Source organism: Cryptotermes secundus, unplaced genomic scaffold (assembly GCF_002891405.2).
Source record: "Cryptotermes secundus unplaced genomic scaffold, Csec_1.0 scaffold145, whole genome shotgun sequence".
NCBI classification, from domain to species: domain Eukaryota; kingdom Metazoa; phylum Arthropoda; class Insecta; order Blattodea; family Kalotermitidae; genus Cryptotermes; species Cryptotermes secundus.
Genome location: NW_019727392.1, coordinates 186,821 through 208,638, shown reverse-complemented (window position 1 = coordinate 208,638; position 21,818 = coordinate 186,821). Strand labels below are relative to the sequence as shown.

The 21,818-nt window shown below is 44.8% G+C and overlaps 2 protein-coding genes across 2 annotated transcripts in view; one reads left to right on the top strand and one right to left on the bottom strand.

The window, feature by feature from the left end:
• Positions 1-21,818, top strand: part of LOC111864627 (A disintegrin and metalloproteinase with thrombospondin motifs 9) — a 363,750-nt gene that overhangs the window by 193,497 nt on the left and 148,435 nt on the right. The gene's annotated exons all lie outside the window — the stretch shown is intronic.
• LOC111864631 lies at positions 23-7,880 on the bottom strand. Its single transcript, XM_023852005.2, has 2 exons — positions 7,810-7,880; positions 23-1,705 (listed from the first exon to the last, which is right to left on the bottom strand). Exon 2 carries the CDS (start codon positions 1,692-1,694, stop codon positions 369-371), a length of 1,326 nt encoding a protein of 441 aa, XP_023707773.1. The 5' UTR covers positions 1,695-1,705; positions 7,810-7,880; the 3' UTR covers positions 23-368.

Sequence of the window (21,818 nt, the reverse complement as noted above, 5' to 3'; positions counted from 1 at the left end):
ACTTGTTTATTTGTCACGCAACTGAAATGTACATTGTTCAGATGAATCGTTGAAATCTACACGGTGCAAGGCATAAAATTAGCTAAATATTAAGCTGACATTTAATATTGAATCAAGGCCAACTTTTACTTATCTTCTAATATTACGACTAGGAATTAAAGTCTGGTTCTTGTTTGCAAGTCAGTCCTAATACAAACCTCGATTTGCGATGGAAAGCAGGGGAATTACGTGGCATGATGCATTCATTGATGTCAATGAGTCAAATTGTACACTGTTAAGGATTTCATTTACGAAGCACAAAACTATTTCCACATCTTGAATGGCAACATCCAATTGCTAAACACATGAAATTCTGTCACTTTTTATACTTAAACCTCACATTTGTCAGATAGAGCTGAACCGATATTTATAGTCAAGTGTGGCATTTGTTGCTTTATTTCACGTAGGGCTTCATTTGATAATGGAAACCCAGGTCCAATGCATAGATGCAATAAACCGGGTATATATGTTGAGACAAGCTTGAGATTAATCCCTCTTAAATCACACCTAATAAAGAAGAGAGCCTTGAGGTTCCTGCATCTCAGAATTTGCCGGAAAATGCTTCCTGACATTGGAATGCCGGACACGTCGAGGAGTTGTAACTGCGGACATCCTTCGGCAACGTATTTTATAGCTTTCGCGCCCAATGCAGGGCAGTGCGATACATCCAGGTGCTTTAACATTTTACACGTACTTATATTCCTGAGCCCCCTGCAACGAAGCTCTGAATTTCCTTCCAAATCGAGATGCACAAGTACAGGGCTCTTCAATATGATCTTGTTTAGCAGATCGTCAATGTTTGCGCTTGCATAAGTTATACCAATGAGAGTCAAATGCGATAATGTGTCAAGGAATAAAGTTAGAGGAATTATCTTTAGCATTGGGAGTCTGCAGGCTGCCATTTCGAACGTCCTCAAGTTTCTGAAGTTTGTAACGGGAGGTATGTTCTTAAATGGACCATCAAAATCAACGTCGAGGAAGGAAATTGCATGCAAGTTTGTACATTCATTTAGAGCCTCGAGAAATTCTGGAGACAGGAGACCGTAGTGGTCATATGCCTCAAGTTGCTGCTTCTTCCGCTGCAGCAAGTAACAGATTTCGCTGTTAGGTAAGTTGAAGGCTTCACATTTCAGAATATTCAAATTGGGACAACCGTCTGCAATAGGTTTCAGTAGTCCTGCCGCTACAGTCCTTGCACCAGACGAGCGCAGAGTTAAACTAGTTAGAGTTTCGGACTGACCAATAAAGGAAGTTATTTTAAGTCCTTCTTCTGTGGGGCTAATTGTAATATGAAGGACTCTTAACTCAGTGAGACGTTCCATAGTTACTTCAAGAAGGGCTGCACGTAATTCTATGTGGGGAATTATTAATTCTGTGACTCTCCTACAGCATTCAGACAGTTTTTCTATGACATTGCAAGTTCCATAGTAGTGAAATGTTCTCATTACCGGAACATTCTCCAGCGTAAAAATTATGTAATGTTTTGGGATGTCTGCATCTGGACAGAAAATCGAGTCCTTCCATAACGCATCGTCTTCAGAAACCTTCCTCCACCGAGTGCAGACATTTCTTATACAGAGAATGATCTGATCGATACGTAAGTAGAAGAATATTTTCAGAAGTATCTTGTCTGGAAGGTCGTCGAACCCGGCCATAGTAGTTTAACCTGTAACAGACGAGGGCTCTGTGAACCTGATTGCATATTGTATCTTATTAAGTCTATATTGTGGCACATAGTTGCTAGGCGGCCACTGCACAGATGCCGTTCCTACGCAGCGGCCCGCAAACAACAGAGGAATGGTACTTTCTGCTCTGTCCGCTAAGCATTAATTGAACAGCAATGCAGGAAGGGTATTTTCTGTGCGGTCCTTTCCGAGATGTTATAAGCGGGACAGTTAGAGCTGATGGAGTGAAGTGAGTTGGATGCTGGAGTGGAGTTGTCAGACAGTCGCCAGCCGGTAAGAACGTGAGCATGGAAGCAGAGGACACTGTTGGGATCCGTCACCAGGCAAAGACTGGCAATGAGAACGGCAGACCAAGAAGACTTAGTGCTTGCTGTGGCGGACTGCAGAGTGTGTCAATTAGCGATAGCGCTAGAGCTACTTGTAGTTACGAGTTGTAAGTGTGCAGGATATCCAATTACCAATCCAAACGCCGTCTATGATAACTTCATAAATACGCGAGAACATTTTACAGGTTGGTTTTCTGGATATCGGAGTAAAACAGTAAACAGCAAAACTTTTCCATTCAAGTAGCTCCTCAGTTATCCTCACGAGGCTGAGTGGACCCCGTTCCAGACCCGCTACTTCTCAGAAAATCTGCTAGCGCCTGAAACCGAATCCGGGAGCTATAGATCTGTAGCCAGGAACTCTGACCACTAGTCCACATAGGCGGTCTAGAGAACTGGTACTGAATGTACAGAATCCCGGAAAATGGCCTTCATGGTTGAAACACGTAAAAAAGATAAATGTCGTCCCTGTGCTTAACTAATTGAACACTACGCCACGAAGACGTATGGGGGAGTGGATATATCGATCCACGTTTTCTTGACCTCGGCACTAGTTGGATGTGTGGTCAGCGTCAGGCTTCGGGTGCTGTACCTCCGAGGAAATAGTCCCCGGTACCAGTGATAGGATGTTGGGTGGGTCCCAGAGCCAGCCTTTAGGACGTATGGAAGAGGAAATTCTTAACCCTACCGGAAGTCGAACTCTGACCCCACGGCCGTTCAGCCCGTACCTAGTCGCCATACCGACTACGCTGTCCCGGAAATATGTAATTGATGTTAGATTCCGTGTTTCGTCAACGGATGTACCCATGTACGTATGTACGCAGTTCAGTGTTCAGTTGTTCTTTCATTTCCGTTAAAAAGTGTGCTCCCATGGAGGGTCCCAAGCCCAGAAGCCATCCTGTAAAATATATCACGTAATAATGAGGGTCGCTCTTTGTTCTCTGTTCGTGCTTGCTGAAGGCAAGAGCATTATAATTTTCATCTTTCCTTAATGTTCTCTCGTTCTGATATTGGAAATTTTCCACCCAGTTGACAGAGTGGCACGGGATGTTGGATACAGGAACGCATACGTCATAAGGGGATTGTAAATAGTTGAACAAAATGAATGCTGCTGTTCATTTGCCTTGCTTTACTGACCTCTCCAACATTAATGGGAACTTTAATGTCATATTAAATATTATTATTGTTATTATTTATCGTCATTAGTGTTTTCACTAAGCGAATACTGCCATGAATATACTATGCTACAAGCCGACAGGTCGCAGGTTCGATTCCCAACGAGGTCATTGGAGTTTTCAGTTTACCTAATCCTTCCAGCCGCACAATGGCCCTGAGGTCGGCTCAGCCTCTAACAGAAATGAGTACCAGGAATCTTCCTGGGGTTAAGGCTGACAACCTTACCGCCATCTGTGTGCCGACTGTCTAGAAAATATGGGAGCCTCGACGTCTCACAACTCTGTGGCCCTCCACGGCCTGTTACAGGGATAGCTTGACCTTTACTCTTAAATGTTACTGCTATTATTATTATTATTATTATTATTATTATTACTCGAGCGCTCGAACTATACGGACGTGTATTGCTTGTGCTCCCGCCCGCTTGAGTGCCTAGTGTATATCTCTGCCGCTGGTTAGGTATGGCCAGTAAGGACCACTGTCGGCTCTGCGAAAAGCCGTTTTACGGAAAGCAAAAATCTATTCGTTGTGGCGAGCGTGATTCGCGCTTTCATTGTAAGTTTCTGCCTAATTGTGTGCCGGAGCCCAGTGTGAGTGCAACCACCGGTAAGTCTGCCTAATTGTGTGCCGGAGCCCAGTGTGAGTGCAACCACCGGTAAGTCTGCCTAATTGTGTGCCGGAGCCCAGTGTGAGTGCAACAACCGGTAAGTCTGCTTACAAGTGAGCCGGAGCCCAGTGTGAGTGCAAACCACCGGTAAGTCTGCTTACAAGTGTGACAGTTGTATTAAACTCACAGGGGATGCTGCAAACGAGCATTCCCTCTGCAAAAGTAACCAGAAGGAAGCAATTTCTGCAGAGATGCAGTGTACTCCTTCGTGTATAAGGGATAAAGATTCCCTCAGCGTGCAGCTGGAAACACTTCGCACCAATGGCGTCTGTACCATGGAGATGGTGCAATCGATAGTCGTGATGCTGTCGAATCTCAGCAGTGAAGTTCAGCAGCTTAGAATCGACAACGAAGCCATGAAGATGCAAGTGCGTGAACTTCAACAGGCGCCCTCACATGTGCGATCAACACGGCGTGAGGCTGCTACATCTGCAATAACTACAGCAAAATCATACAGGGATGTTGTGTGTGCAGCGAATGGAAACCCTAATGTCTCCAAGGTCGCAGCTCCTGGTATGAATTCACGAATTCACTACCCGAGCCATTCTTTGTGACGGGTGAAAGCCCTTCCGGTTGTGATTTTGTAACGGTAGTTGAGAAGAAGCGCGTAGCCCCATCTCTTGTTAACACTGTGAACACTGTTGCCAATACCTCCAAGAAACCCAGGGTTGCCATGATCGGAGTGAGAAGCTCTTCTCTCTCTGTTGTACAGAAAAGGGTCCGTATGAAGCCCCTTTTTGTCTCTAGGTTTTCCCCAGATGTAACATCATCTGATGTTGAGACTTCTCTAAAGGATCAATTGCAGCTTGCTTCCCTGGCTTGCACCAGGCTAAAAACTAAATATAAATCATATATATCATTTCATGTTTCTGTTGCAGAGGATGACTTTCATCTCATTAATAATACCGGAGTATGGCCTAACGGCTGTTTAATCGCTCCTTTTTATGGGCGATTAAGCCCTGACCAAATTTATACTGTTGAAGAATCAGAGGCTTCTCGGCCTTGCTCATGTAGGCGACTCCGTAAATGCGGTAAACAATACCGTTGCCCAGGAGAGGACGCTTCTGTACACAGTTAATGGTTAGCAAGCCTGATAACAACACAGGTTGTTTTGCCAGGTCTCGCAAACATCCTGGAGAATGTTACCAAAACGTCAGAGGTCGTAGGACTAAACGAGTCCAACTTTACGACAATATCTGCTGCACGGACTACAATATTATATAGACTTGAAAGGATTCTGACGATGGTGTATACTGTACTTCTTCTGGCTTACTTTGGACTTCACCCATCGTCTGGTATGTAAAAGACAAAAGACCACGACGTTTCGGAAACTGGATCTGTCTCCGTCTTCAGGTGGACAGGGAAGGATAAACCTACTCAGTCCTACTGGTCCAGTGATTGAGACTAGCTCTTTCTAACGGGCCCAACTGAGTAGGTTTATCCTTCCCTATCCACATGAAGACGGAGACAGATCCAGTTTCCGAAACGTCGTGGTCTTTTGTCTTTTACATACCAGACGATGGGTGAAGTCCAAAATAAGCCAAAAGAATTACAATATTATATGTTTAACTGAGACATGGCTAAACGACATGTGTTATGATCATAATTTACTTCCTGACTGCTATAGGTTTCCGTTCTGACAGGGCGTCTGTAAGTAAGACACGTGGCGGTGGAGTTCTCACTGCCCTATCCTCCAGAATTCGCTCCTGTAAACGCAGATACGATTTAGAATCCTGCGATTCTGTGGATTCTGCTCTCGCCGCCCTCAATGCGCTGTTCAAGATGCCATGGAACATGCAATTCCCCGTGGCATCATAAACACTCACATGAAATCCCCGCACTGGAATTCGAGTTCCTTAAGGTATTATATAAGGAAAAAGAACTATTTTTACAGACTTAAAAAAAATCCGAATGTATTTGCCAAAAATTTTCCGTCTATCGTAAGCTAGTTAAGACTACAGTTAAGTCTGACAGACTTAGATGGTTGAAATCTGTGGGCGAAAATTTAAAGTCGCAACCCAAGCAATTCTGGAAATATGTGGCCTCCTTTAGGAAAAAAATTATAATTCCATCCAGCTTGAGGTTGATGGTATGTGTGAGTGTATGTTCAGATTGTACACTGCATTAGTTAGATCAAAGCTTGAATATGCGTCCGCAGTCTGGAATTCGATTACGTCAACTGATGCCAAAAAGCTGGAACGCATGCAGCAGAGGTTTGCGGCCCTTTGTCTTAATCGTTTCTTTCCTCAAGTCATTACAGTCACTCTCTTGCTCTGGAGGAGTTACAATTGCATACTTTACGCACCAGGAGACATCGCCTTCTGCTCTCTTTCTTATTCATGGCTCGAAATTCTGCCCTTCTGTCTGGAAATTGTTGGTCTCCGAGTTCCTGCTCGGTATATCAGAGACTTTGCATTGTTCAGTGTCTGCTCCACACGCAAAACTGTCCCTCTGCTAGATGTGCAGCAGCTGCTGTTGTCTGCGGGAATGTTGACGTACTCGGAGCCAGGAATGTTCTCCCCAAACGATTTGTAAATATAGTATAAATGTTAGTATTATTATTATTATTTGCATGTGCAATAAAACAATACACTGAATTATTATTATTGTCTGAAAATCTATACTTTNATTATTATTATTATTATTATTATTATTATATGCTGCTGTATTTGAAACGCAAATTCTCACATCGTGGCTTTGTCTGTGTATGTTCGCTTCTGTATCTTTATTCATGCTGTGTAATTAATATAGACTATCATTTTTGTATTTTGTTTTTAATTATTTTTGTGTATTTCTCTATTCGTGCTAACTTTGTAATTGGCCTCTGTGCTGTTAAGTTTGCACGTAAATAAACACGAATAGAATTGAATTATTATAAAAGGAAATTCTGAATGTGTGTGTAGCCGCTAGAGACGACAACGCGAGAAGTTACTGTTCGTAATTCGGGAAATTTATTCGGAAATTTTGGGCCACTCTTTTGGAAGAATGCAGCTCACGGAAATAAATTATCTCAGATGACTACGTGTGACATTCTTATTCCCTTCCCTCTAGAGTTGTTGTTTTAAGTTCTCCAGCATGGGGAAATGTGACGTCACGACGTAGCTGTTACACGCCAGGTCGCAGTACATAAAGACAGCCTTTTCCAAAATCGTTATTCTTTATAAGATGCCTTCTAATTTCGCTTGTTGTTGAATATTCAGAATATTTTTTGAGGCTTCAGTGAGTTCTGTAGCAGTGTTATCGAATATGTAACCTACACATTTAAAAGGAGAGTGTGCGAAGGTTTGAGAATATAATAGAAATAGTTACACCTGGTAAATTAGTGATCGTTTGGTGTACTTTTCAGACAAAATCTTTGAATATTATTTATAAATGTAGTTTTTTTATTGCTTGTGGGGTGGGACTAAGTCCCTTGTACTGCGGCCACTTCTTGCATATTGTACCAGCCCCAGATGATAGGTAAGGGTGATTGTGGAGCAATTGGTGGAATGAAGATTGGCAGGGGAAACCGAGGTACTCAGAGAAAACCTGCCCCAGCGCCACTTTGTCCACCACAAATCCCACTTGACCAGACCCGGGATCGAACCCGGGCCGTCGCTGTGGGAAGCCAGCGACTAACCCCTTGAGCTATGGCGCGGCCAGTATAGATTTAAATCCTACGTCGAATAAGAAAAAATACCACTGCTTTATTGCACGTCCGCCATGTTAATATTGTTTGGAGAGAAAACAATCCTCTTTGTTATGAGAATCATAGGAATCCCCGTACGCAACTCCAAAGCATAGGTGCAGAGCTACATTATGTTAAAGCTGATGAAAGCAAACATTGGCTGATTGTAAACATACATAAACATAAACACAAGGAAATACATGAGGTAAGACCCCAGATAACTTCTTAATGCCAATGTCTGTCCGCTGGACTCACCTCGACGCTGTCGAAGCAACTGAACGGTAGACAGGGACTGAACCGGACTGAACCGTTGAACTGCTCCGGCGATGTGCCCACAGCAACAGAACCAGAGTCAGGGCGCACACTCGCGGTGACACTCGACGTCACTTCGATATATCATCGATCGATTTTTTAAGACTTCACTACATTAAACTAAATGTTGGAAATAAGTATACTGGGGAGAGTCAGTAAATAAGACGCAAATAAATGTAAAACAGCTGTAATGGACACAATAGGGTTTCTGTTTATATCACTAGAGAGCAGCACAGGCTAGGTAGCAGAGGCGCAAGCGCATGTTCAGAGGATGGTTTTAACAGTCAAAATGGCGACCGTGCTTGAGGAGTTATCTACCGAAGAACAGCGTTCTGTTGTCCATATTTCTGTGGGTAAACGAACATAATGCAGAGGATATTCATAGATAAATGTTTCCTGTTTACGGTGGGAAGTGTTTGTCGCGTAAAGCGGTTCACAACTGGGTCGAGAAATTCTCCAAGGACGTTCGGAAATTGCAGATGATGCCCTAGCAGGTGCGGAAGTGACTGAGACAGCAGTCAAAAAGACTCCTCTGTCGTCACTAGGCAGCGGATCGGTAGAGACGTTAAATGAAACATCACCAGAATTGTTGGAAGCATCTTTTTCTGTGCGGTCCGTTTCGTACGAAGGAAAATAGGCGACCATTTCTTCCCAGAACTTCTTTTCTGCATAATTGCGAAATTTCCGTCAGCTTTGCCTCTGACTGCCCTGAGGAATGGTCTCGTCTTGTGTCAGGGTAGTAGTATAAACCGTACTGTAAGTTGAAGTCGTTAATCTTCGATTACAAGCATAGAGGTGTGTGTCTGCCGGATAAATCTGATACAGACACAACGCGTACTAGCTAAAGTACCCGTTGTTCACCCCTGGTATGTCTTCCTTCCATAACATTATCACAATAAATAGTAGCTAAGACTTTAAATAAGAAGTTACGCTCAACTACTGGCCTGGTCCTCAAGCATTTACGTAGTTTGCTCTCAAGAGCGCGAGACACCCAAACAAACATGTTCCTATTCTTGGAATTGTTACTACTGGAGATAGTGTTACAGCGCTGCACTTTCCAGCCTAACAACATCAGTCGGTAACTCGAGGAGCCTAGCAACGAACCCATTTTTATCACGAACGCAGTGCGGGAATTATGTTGCCTTGGACTCGAACCAAAACACGTAACAGAAACACTAATGTAATTCCCATGATTATCTGTCCAAGAGGGAACATGTTTACTTCCACCAGTCTTTACGGAAGTGTTTCGTAGAAACCGGATGGAACAGGCGGCAGGCGGATGTCACGATCTCAGCATTGTTCTTACAGAGGACTCCCCATGGACGTCCCGTTCCGCAAGCCAAATTTGGTTCAAATAGGCGCTACGGTCTGGAATATTGTGTTGCGTTAGAATGACTATACGCGGGGTTTCGGTTTGTGATTGGATTTGTTGACCACTTATACATATAACTCGTGACTACGAGTAAATATAACAACCTCACAAGTTTACACACTCTATAGATCACTGTAACTACAGCACACACAAAGTGCGCTATGTCTTCACTAGTCGTTTCCTGGTAACGGATCCTAACAATATTACGTCCTTGCCGGCTGGTGAATATCCCACAACTGATTCAACTTCCAGGCCAGCTCCCATTTCACAGCAACCTCCTACTCTTGTCTTCACTGGCTGACTAAGCTCAAGTCAAAGTCACAGTTATGAGCGACTGTCAGACAGTCTGTCTTGGAATAAAGCACCCATCTGGGGCGTAAGACTAGAGGAACAGATGACAGCTCATGACCAGATATTTATTACTGTTTTACAGTTACGGTCTTGTTTTTGTGGGGAAGAGACTACTGGGAAGACCAAGGCATAGGTGGGTGGACAAAATTAAAATGGATCTTAGAAACATAGGATGGGATGTTATGGATTGCATAAATCTGGCACAGGATAGGGACCAGTGGAGGGCTTTTGTGAACACGGTAATGAACCTGCGGGTTCCATAAAATGCTGGAAAATTCTTGAGTAGCTCCAGAATTGGCGGTTCCTCCAGAAGGGCTCAGCTCCATGAGTAAGTAAGTAAGTAAGTAAGTAAGTCGTCTCTGCTCTGCGCTTCCGTAGTACATTGTCAATCGCGGTCGCCATTTTGACTCCTGAAACCAGTCTCTGAATATGCGCATGCGTGACTGCTACCTAGACTGTCATGACGCTCGATTGTGCTGCTGCCTACTGATATTAATAGAAACCTATCATGTCCATTACAGCTTTTTTACTTCCATTTGTGAACTGTTCACTCTCTCTCCTTCTATTCGGAGGAAACCTGCCTCAGTGCCTCTTTGTCCACCACAAAACCCACATGACCTGACCTTGGATCGAAACCGGGGCTCCACGGTGGGAAGCTGTAGCCTACTCGCCTTAGCTACGACGCAGCCAAGGGCTCCGTTTAAGTTCGAAGAGCTGCCGATTGATACGTCTAATGCGTACTGTAAAGTTAATTAAGAAGTTCGAAATCCCAGGCCATCCTGCACTGCGTAATGGCTTAAACAACCGGACACTTGAGTCACAGTTTGTGTATGGGAATACCATTAAAAGGTCATTGACGTTACGTTGCTGAGGTTAGAAACCGAAGTATCGTGTTTGCTGTTGAGGGGTTACATGTTTCGTATCTTTCCTTACGAGGTGAATGTGATAAAACTGTATCGCTATAGAAAAGCAAGATGCATGTCCACTGCTTCAGCATGGGTTCCCCTATCGTTTCTTCGGTTTCTGCATCAGAGTCTTGTCTCGTTGTAACCTCATAGCTGGATAGTACATACTCTCGTATTTAAACAGTTGCATTGATGTATCTTTATTGTACATAATATATTGTCACATGTATTAGTGATTATACAATGGGTTTCAAATGGTGAATAGATTTACTGACCACTTGCAGGTCGTAACTACGTGTAACTGTAACACTATTGCTGATTTGCACACTATAAATCACTCCACGCTGTCTTCTCAGTCTGCTTCCACTAGTCTTTACTTGGTAACAGCTCTTCACAATGGCTGTTCCTCTGCAGTGTCTCCACTAGTCGTTTCCTGGTAACGAATCTTAGCAATGGAGACTCTTCCGCTTCCCTGGCCCGCTGGTTAACATAGTCAGCTCCTCCACCGAGCGGATTCAACTGCACGGCACTCACTCGTTGAACTGAACGCGATTGGTCGAGTCGTATAGCCTCGGATCGGACCACACAGAAAACACATTCATTGCCTAGCAATGGATGTCCTCTGTTGCTGTGTATTTGTTGCCGCGGGATGGGTATGTGCGTCACATTACATGTCGGTTCGAAACCTTACATCTGTCTCTGAATTAAAGGGATCGACTTCAGGCCCGAAGGGTGCTTTTTACTACACGAGTGTAATGATTGGTGTCTCGCTGAGGCGAAAGTAGAGATTGCGGTTATATGGACAGACGAGAAGGGACGCCCCTTTAAGGCATGTGTCAGTTCTCTCGTGAGTCTCTATGCACGAGCAGTTACTGCGTTACAAGCACGAAATGTTGTGAGTAGATAATGTCTCATGTCCGGAAAGTCATGAACAAGTTTCCGATTAACGCCGGAGCATGCGCAATGAGTCCCGCACGCTGGCATCGCTGATTATTGTTAGGAATGCATTGCATCACTGCGCGTGCGCTGATAGAGCTTAATCCATACAGTTCACAATACGTAACTTGGGAAGTACTTGGTATATTTAACGATGTCATATTTTATCGTCCCTTTACGTTGGTTTGTAGCGACTGGCTACTGGCTGGACGACGAAGGGTTCGGAGTTCGAGTTCTGGTGAGGGGAAAAGAATTTTCACTTCTCCAGGTCGTCAAGACAGGCTCTGGGGTCCACCCAGCCAATGAGTACCGGGGGTAAAGCGGCTGGAGTGTGAAGCCATCTACTGACTATAACACGCTGCCTTGTGGGACTTCCGCTTTTATCTCTTTGAGATTTGAATATTCGCTTCCTTATTCTGAATAGCCATGTGGCCCGTTCTGATAAGGAGTCTTGTGATTTTTATACAGCTATAATTTCGTGTTAAGCCGATAACATTGGCCGCTCGCTCGAATGCTGGGATCTTGAGTTCGAATCCCACTCCAGGCATGAATGTCTGTGTGCGTTTACTCTGTGTCTGTGTTGTTCTGTGTGCAGGTAGCGGCCTTGCGACGGGCTGATCCCCCGTCAAAGGAACCCTACAGATTGTGTATGGGATTAAGAAACTCAAACAGCCGCCAAGGTCCAACAAAGGGCTATAGAGCCGTAGATAGATAATTTCGTGTTGATAGACACAGCAAACCCCTGCTACTCCGGATCGAAACATGAACAAATGAAAATTGCTCCTCACGGTTGGTACACACTTCAAAAGACACATGTCATGTAGGAAGGAAGACAAAGTGAGACAGTTTCTTTAAACACGCATTGTTACGTTCAGAAACAGGCATAAATTCTGAGTCCTCTAAGATAAAGATGTCCCTGTGCTCAACGAATTTAGGCATTACACCATGAAGGCGTATGGGGGAGTGAATGTATAGATCCACATTTTCTTCATCTAGGCACTACTTGGAAGTTAATGGTCACCTTCACGTCCCGGCCGCCTTACCCCCCGGGAAACACCGCCCGGTACCCGTTGTGTAGGAGGTTGAGTGGACCCCGGAGTCGGTACCTGAGAGGTTGGATCATGGGTTTGAATCCCACTGAAGGCATGGATGTCTGTCTGCGTCTCTTCTGTGTTTGTGTTGTTCCGTGTAGGTAGCAGCCTTGAGTTGGGCTGATCCCCCGTCCAAGGAGTCCTACCGGCTGCCTAAGATTAAGAAATTGAAGTGAAACAGCGTTTCACGGATACGGGGTGCTGCAAGTGGGAGCAAAAGAACATGGATAGACAGGCAGGAAGACAGGCGGGCGGACAGGTGTAGAGAGGCTGTAAAGCTATTTAGGTTCCTGCTGTCACGTTACAGCCTGATATGGACCTGCAACAGTGCAGAACTGCACTTTGCATGACTGTGCAGGAACATTTTATAGCTTACAGTAGGTGTAGAGAGACTATGGGGCTGTTAGGTTCCTGCTGTCACCGTACAGCCTGGTAGAGAAGTTTAGTTTTCTTCAAACCCCCACATCTTGCCTAGCGGCAGACATACAGGTGCCATGAAAATGTATGTGTAATTTTAGCGGGTCGCGAAATCTGCCACGAAGTTTGAGAACTCCTGATGATCTAAAGAGAAGACGCGTGGAAGAGGAAGGAGAATATTTTCTTCTCCCTGTGCAGACACTCCCGGTTCACTTGGCAGCACTGCAGTACACATAGGAACTTGCAAACGGGCGTCTGCTGTACGCACGCACGCACGCTCTGCTGTTTCGAATATAAATACTGCCGATATTCCTAGAAATCAAGTGTTATAGAACTTCAGAAATAGACACTGTGAATCGGGGATTTTCATTGCGAGTGCGCGCGTGTGTATTGTCTCGCTGTTCCCAGTCGCTATGCATTTCTGAGAATATTGAGAGGATATGTTCTGAACAGGACGCCTGTGCATCCACTTCGGACATGCTCTTCCTGCATTCAGCACGCCCAGCAGTAAATTACAAAGCTTTCAATTATTGTGTTTTCGGACGTTATGCATCATCCTGGTTTCTTTAATTTACAACACAGAATTTCGGAGGCTGGATTCTGTCTCTGTCTTCAGGTAAAAGCTGCTTAGTTGGGGCCAATCCAGAGAGATAGTCCCCGTCTCCGGAGCTTTTAACATTTGAATATTTTAATATTTTGTCTTAGCTCCCGTAGACGTTTTGTGTTGTGCTTGGCCTTATATGCCTTATCCTGTGTTTTGCAGATTTCCGGGGATAGAGAGGGTCCAAGTGAGTAGGTTCCATACATAGTACAGACTCCGAAACATTGTGTCTCTAAATAAAAACAGGAAGATGTGTGATGTCCAAAAACACAATAAATATATCATCACACATTTTCAGATCCTAAGTTTTTGAATACTTTTTAGATCTGAGTTTACGATTGGTCACGATCCGTTCAAAAAGACAAAGAGGCCGAGAATCGCGATTTCCACGTTTCATTAAACAACTTTTCAGTATGACAGCGTAGCCTTGTCAGTTAGGCTTTACAGTTTCGAAATGGCAACTTTCCTGTGCAATCCTGTGCGGTAAGGGTAAGGTAAAGGTGTCCCTATGCTTAACTAATTAAGCGCCACTCCACGAAGGCTTATGGGGGGGGGGAGTGGATTAATAGATCCACATTTTCTTGACCTCGGCGCTAGCTCGAGGTGAGCTTTCAGCTTCATGCCCCGGCATCTTTATCCCCCGGGAAAGTGCCCCGGTACCATTCGATAGGAGGCTGGGTGGACCCCAGAGCCGGTCTGGGCGACGTGGAGAAAAGAAAATTCTTGACCCTACCGGGACTCGAACTCCGACCAGCCCGTAGCCAGTCGCTATGCCGGCTGCGCTATCCCGACTCCTTATACAAGCCCGTCGAAGTAGAATTTATTTACAAAGCGGCCCAGCTATGAAAGAGTTTAGAGATGGTGCTGTGGACCAATGGTGGGTTGATAAGCGGCAGGAGAAATGGGACTGGAGAAAACTTTTTCCACCACACACCCGCACATGGACTGCCCTGGCATTGAAACCCGGTCAGCATCTACCTGCCCGAATTTTTGGCGTAGACCAGCGTGACATTAACTTGACATGCATGGGACATGTGTGGCTGTTCCTGTGAAACGACCAGTTATCCAGTAGCTGGGTCTCACTTGTCGTGCCGTCGTGTCACGAAGCCGCTGTTATTCCTAGACAGCCTGTACCCGGAACAGAACGCTCAGATGGAACAGTTGTCCTTCAGTTGTGGCGCTCCTCCTTTGTAGCAATGACTGATGTAATTCCCTTGCGTGCAAATTCAATTATGTCGTCTCCTTGCTTCTAAACAATACTGGATGAAGTGTCCGGCCTGTGTTTATGGTTATTACAGTCTGATTCACCATGCCCCTAACCTCACAAATACTGTCCACTCTTTTCATATTTCTCATTAGAATTACACAGACAATACATTACAAATATTTGTCCTTGTACGCAAGTTATAAGTGTGCGTTTATTCTGCGTTTGTGCTGTACTGTTTGTAGGTAGCGGCCTTGCGACGGGCTGATCCCCCGTTCATGGAGTCCTACTGACGTTCTTCAGGATTGCGAAACTGAAAATGCGACCAGGACCCAAGAGGGCTGTAGAGCCATTGGTGAATAAATTCATTCGCTGCGTTGCAAATCAGTTTCCAGTTAGGCTACACGCAAAGCATAGCGCGCGTGTGGAACCAACCGTCACTGCTCCCACGCTGTGACGTGCTCTTGAAGCTGGTGATGTGCTTACGTGGCATGAGCAGAATGAGCAGAAGACTTCTTTATATTTCGTATTCACCCATCGAGGCGACAGTCCGAAATTTATCAGTTTTTACTGATTACATTGAATTTTAGTCGGCGGTTATGTTAAACCTAAAACTCGTCGAAAATCATCATCATCATCATTGGCACTACAACCGTTTGTGTGTCTTGGTCCGTCTAGGAGCGATCTCCAGTCATCCCTTTGTTTTCCAGTTAACGACACTCGAGTTCCTCAAAATCTTCTCCACACATCCATCCATCTCATTCTTGGTCTACCTTTCTTCCTTTTCCCTTCCGGTTTTACAGTCATTATTTTTTTATAATTAATTTTCTCTCCTTATAACATATCCTGACTATCTCAGTCTCTTTATATTAATTCTTGTAATTGTGTCAGCATCATTAAATAATTATAACGTCTTTACCAGACCCAATTGCTTCGTAGGTTCTTCTTAAAACCTTTATCTCGAAACCTCGAGGCAGTGCTTCGTGTGCCCTGCCCAGAGCCCAGCTCAGGTCCAGAGGGCACTTGGCATTTATTGGGATTTCAACAGTTTCAGCATGCCCTAACACATCGACTTCATATTACAATTCTGCGTTTAATTTCTTCTGGCAATTTTTTTTTTCAGTTTACTAGAGACCGAAGATGTATAGATTCTGTCACAACTTCAAAAGCATACGCGAATGAATAACGAAACAGCGATTGTGCGTCACGTTTAATTTTATTCTCCTTCGTTGTAGTTATATCAGTATTCGATTATAAATATGAAACTGCTAAGAACAGCCGAGGGTAACCTGAATATCAATTCACGTTCTATGATAACTCTTCAATATTTCAGTTGCGCGATCATGGGCGTAGAATCTCAGTGGTTTAATACGCTTGGTATGTAATACCAGGGAGAGTCAGTAAGCGTGTCACAAATGGGAGTAAAACAGCTGTAATGTGCGTATCAGTAGGTAGCAGCACAGTCCAGCTTCATGACAGTGAAGGTAGCAGACGCGCATGCGCATATTCAGTAGTCAAAATGGCGACGATGCTTGAGGAGTATCCTACCAGAGAGCAGCGTTCTGTTGTGTGCGTTCTGTGAGAAAAGAAGAAAACTCCCATTCAAAAGATATTCCTAAAGAAACGTTTCCTGTTTACGGTGGGAAGTGTTTGTCACGTAAAGCGGTTCACAACTTGGTGGCAGACATTTCGCTGGTGACGAGGTAGAAATGGAGGTTCGGATGTAGCTGAAACAAGAATTTTGACGCACTGATAAAGCGTCTACATTACTACAAGTGTAGTAATGTTGATGGAGGATATATCGAGAAATAAATGCTTTTCCAGTTTCGAATATCACACGTTTTATGTTTTATATCCATTTGTGACCTATTTACTGACTCTCCCTCGTATGCAGATTATCAGTAAATGAACCGCTCTCACTTGATTCATCACAGGCAAGGATCTTCGTGCCGCTGGCCATTGTGACCGCACATGTCGAAACGCCAGATCGCCGTCACATCGGGCAATGCTGTTAGTGTAGTAGCTCGGTGCATTTGGTGACCTCATATCACGAGGGGCGAATGACAGATCAGGGTCAATGGCATTTCTAAAAGTTCGAGTCAGTCAGTTCCATCCTTCGCCCATTAAAGCTATGTAAAGATAGCTGCAGAGCATTTCTGGACTTGAATCCATATATCGGTTATGTTTTACAGAGGCCATATGCTCAGCGACACTTTTAAATCGCTTTTTTTTTCTTTCCTGATGAGCTAATTGTAACATCAAGTTGTACTTCGGGTTCCTGTGTCGTGTTAGCAGTTGTTTTGTCTCCTCGTTCCAGTCGAAGGGCTGTTTTCTCCTTTCACCATTAAGATAAGGAAAATTGGGCTTAGATTTCACGTATTGTGAGCTTCACTGTTTCCATGACATCACTCAGTCCATTAGATGCGTAATCATTATACGGGGTGGCCATATTTTCAGTACCTACGATGTGTCCTCGAGATATACAGAATGACCTTGAAGTTCGGTGCCATGTCTATTGTTTAAAGAACGCCTCTTCAGGTAACAACGCAACAGAAAATATAAGTAAGAAGTAAGAAAGCCTTCCCCATGACAGGCTGTGGAAGCCCATAGGGTTGTGACACGTCGAGGTTTCCACATTTTCTAGACAGTCTTCTGACAGATGGCGGTGAGGTCAGCCTTACATGCCGGCGGCCATTTACCCGCAGGAAGATTCCTGGTCTAGTCACTTGAACGGTCATATGCTTGACCGCCGCCCAGTTTAAGCCTCTTATACTTTCTATGTCGGGCTTCGCCTTGTCCAATATTACGAACATTTTCGTTGTCATGATTTTGTATGACTTCTGCTTGTTGCCTGCATAATTTTATTATAAAGTCATATACGTACGGGATTTTAAATGCCATGTGCAAGTCGCGGACCGGTGTGTGCCTTGAAAAATTGCCAATGGTGCGGAGAGCCTTGTTTTGTAGGCGCTGCAGTTTCACTAGATGGGTGTCTGCCGCAAACTCCCAGGCGGGACTAGCATAAGTCATTACGGATCTAATGAGAGCTTTGTGGAGGGTCAGCTTAATGGTAGCGCTTAATCACTCACTTTTGAATATGGAGTACAATCTTATACATGTTCTGAAGGACTTGGCTTCGATCATTTCTATGTGCAATCTCCATGTAACCCTCCTATCAAAGATTACTCCGAGATATTTTACACACTTTACAAATGGAATATATTTCCCATTCACTGCAAGATGAGACACAGGCGGACGAAGACTGATAGAGAAGTGAATTCCCTGAGCCTTAGCTTCATTAATTTTGATATTCCAGCGCTCACACCAGGTCGCCATTGAGCTGAGACCGCGCTGCAGTTTTCTACTTAATAACAAAACCATCACTGCGATCTGTCGCCTACAGACAGGTGTTATCTGCAAAGATGAACGCCATGTGTTGTGTGAAGGGGGGAGGGGGCATCATGTATGTACATATTGTAAAGAGTAGTGGGCCGGACCGAACCCTGTGGCACCCCTGCTTGCATCTCCCTTGGCGTAGGTACTTCGCCTTCCAGTGAAACACTGAATTTTCGTTGCGAGAGAAATGATCCAATAAGCTTGCTTAAGCTTGTCGAAAACTCCAGTTTTGACACTTTATATAGCAAGCCCGAGTGCCATGTAGTATCAAAGGCTTTTTCGGTGTCCAAGAACACCGCCATGTGCTTTTGGAATATTTGCAGAATCACTTTCTCCAGTAGTTTTCCTGTTGTGGACAGGAGGCTAATCGGACGTACATTTTGAGGGAATTTTGGGTCATTACCGGGTTTCGGTGAGTCTGTGACTTTTGCTTCCTTACAGCGACTTGGAAAATGGGACAGCCAATGACAGTGATTGAATAAATGTGTCAAATGTACAAAAGGTCGCCTTGGAAGATTCATTTGGAATGCCATCAATTCCGTAGGCCTTTCTAAATTTCAAAGAATTTATTAATTTCTGTAAGTCACATGGTCTTATCCTCTGAGGGGGGCTGTTGTCTACGTCTTCGAGTAGAGCTTGAACTCTAGCCTCCACCCGCCGTTCATGGTTTTCATCACACAAATGATGTTCTGTGAACCGAATTTCTAAACAGTCAGCAATTGCGTTGGCTATCTCGGATGGGTGAAATTTAAGGCCTAGCAGTAGCTACTCAATTTTATCGTGTCACACAGCTGTTGCCAGGCAATGGCTGACTCTCTGGCCCCACAGTTCGTACTTTGAGCGCAAATACCAAGATACTTAAGTGGTAACTGTTGGCACCAGTGGCGGGCTCTTGTGGACACGGTACTGAACTTTCAGGTTCCATAAACTGCTGGGAATATCTTGACTAGCTTGTCAATTGTTACGTTCTCAATAATGACTCAGATGCACAGAATTAGATAGAAACTAGTTAGTTAGAGAACCTAATTTCCTCTGAAAAGGGCACTGCTCTATTCACAGATATGTTCAGATGCAAACGAAATGTCCGCTCAATGAAATAACTTGTCACTGCTCACGTTAACACCTCTCAGAAGAGGGTCCTGCTAAACGTTATTTTTCGGTGTTGAATTTTTTAATACTGTCACGATTTTAGTGACTATTGACGACTCGCAGGGCTGCTTATAACATTTCGGCACGGACCGAATACAAAACACCGTTTCCAACAGTTATTCCATTCTTGTGTTCATGTCTGCTGTGGTGACCACGTGATCGCTACTGAGCCATGGCCTAGCAACGGCCATTGTTTGAAGAGCCATTACTTAACAGTGGCTGTTATATAGTTCCTTATTTCGCGGTCGTTGCCTAGCAGCGGTTCTACATGCCACATGACTATTCTATTAAAAACGGAGACAGACGTAAGTATCAGTCTGATGCGACGAACAGTTGTGACTTTTTGGAAGGCGTTAACTGATATTAGGCACTGAGACCCCCTCTTAAATGTTAGGCAGCTTGTCCGGGTTGGCATTCCTTACTCAGATATGCTACATGCACGCACGCACGCGCGCGCCGTATAAATAAAGGCGCCGAGTACTTGCTGGCGCCAATCTGTGATTTGAGTTTTAATCCACACGCTGGTGCCCTGAATTATGAAATTCTTCTTGGCACACGAATCTCTCATACTTCATGCATAGGTTCGTCTTTCTGGTTAGGAATTCTATCACCACCACGCCATCATCTTCCGTCGTTTCGAACTCGCAAATGTCCACACAGAAATTCTGTTCAGAATTGTTTGAACGCCATGTGCTGTATTGCCGACTGAGCGCAAGAACGTGTTTATGCTTGCCACGTGTTATTGACAGAGAGATAGGGGATTTCCACTTCTACAGACCACCCACGGGTTTCGCTAAACTTAAGCACGTGGGTACCAAACATCAACACTTTGAGTCTATTACTTAAGAGCTTCCCTTTTTTATCGACTCAAGTTTAGACTAAGTTATGGGCTGGTTCTCATGAAACAGAGATTGTATTGTGGGCAAGAGAGTGTTGGATTGTGTTGTGGTTTCTTTGCAGTGAACTAGGTGTGAAGCTGTGCATGTCGGAGTGATTTCAAGAGGCGAAGTGTTGAAGTGGCGATGTATATGAAAATGTCATTCATGTCTGTGCATATGGCTCAGAGGCTGGATACTTATTCCTATCAATAAGAAGGAAAGGGCATTGACGCCAGTGCTAAGTGCACAGGAAACACTTCCCGTAAGTAGGATTTGTCATCACGACAGTGGCTGCCCCCTCCTTCTGAATTCCAGAGAATAAAGCATACACCCCCAGTGGTAAATATGACTGCAGTTGGTGGGCGGCTCTTATGCTATGTATCTTGCTGTGGTTTTCTCATGGATTTCCGCCGCATCTGTGGTCTAGTAATCAGAGCTCCTGGCTACATATGTAGAGGTCCCGGGTTCAATACCCGGTGCTGCCGGAATTTTTGAGATTTGGATTTGGATTTGGAACGGGGCCCACTCACCCTCGTGAGGATAATTCAGGAGCTACTTGAATGGAAAAGTAGCGGCTCAGAGAAACGAGATTGACGGCCATGGGAATCCGTTGCGCTGACCACGCCACACCCTCTATCCGCCAAAGTTGGCACTAACTTCGCCGACAAGTGGCGGTCGCTCGTTCGGTATAGTTCGCTTTCGGACTAAAAGCCACGGAGTTTTTTTTTCTCCAGACTATTGTGCGGTAGTAACCACAAAATGGGCGATTCCTTCCCGTTCAGGAGGGTCAAATTTTCCTCTCAATTCATTCAAGATAAATGACCTTTACATATCGTACAGTTTTTTTTTAAATAACCTGCGAACTTGACACATTCCAGGACGTTTCTCTGTCGACCTTGTCCCCGAAACATTCGGAACGTAACTTGTACCGCTTTCTGCATGCCATAAGCAGACAAACAGAAAAGTAGAGAGGTAAAGCTGTGCCTGTAACAGGCCGTGCAGGCCCAGAGGGCTGTGAGACGTCGAGGTTCCCACATTTTCTAGACAATCGGTTCACAGATGGCGGTGAGTTTGTCAGACTTACGCGCCGGCCGCCCTTTACGCCCAGGAAGATTCCTGGTACTCATTTCTGTTAGAGGCCGAGTCGACCCCATGGCCATAGTGCGGGTGGAAGGATTAGGTAAATTAAAAATATCCAGTGACCTCATTGGGAATTGAACCCGCTGCCTTCTGGCTTATAGCATAGTGCCTCAACCAACTACACCACCGCGATCATAAACAGATAAGCAGCAAGTGAACAGTGGGAATGTTAAAATCTCAAATTGATCTGGTCCTCTGGGAAGTCCCAATTATGTGGGCCCGTCTGCCCAATATAGACCTTGCCGCAGACGGGTCGCTCCGTGGACACGAGGTTGAAGGAGCATCAGCGGCACATCCGTCTCGAACAACCGGGCAAGTCGGCCGTAGCTGAACACAGCATCGATCTGGGACACCGCATTCAGCTTCAGAATACCTCCATCCTCGCCACCAAGACCCGCTATATTAATCGCATCATTAAGGAAGCCATTGAGATCGAACTCAAACCCCCCGGGACATGACGCCAGATCCACAAGGCTACACAGGCCATGACCGACTAACATAGCAACCCCCCA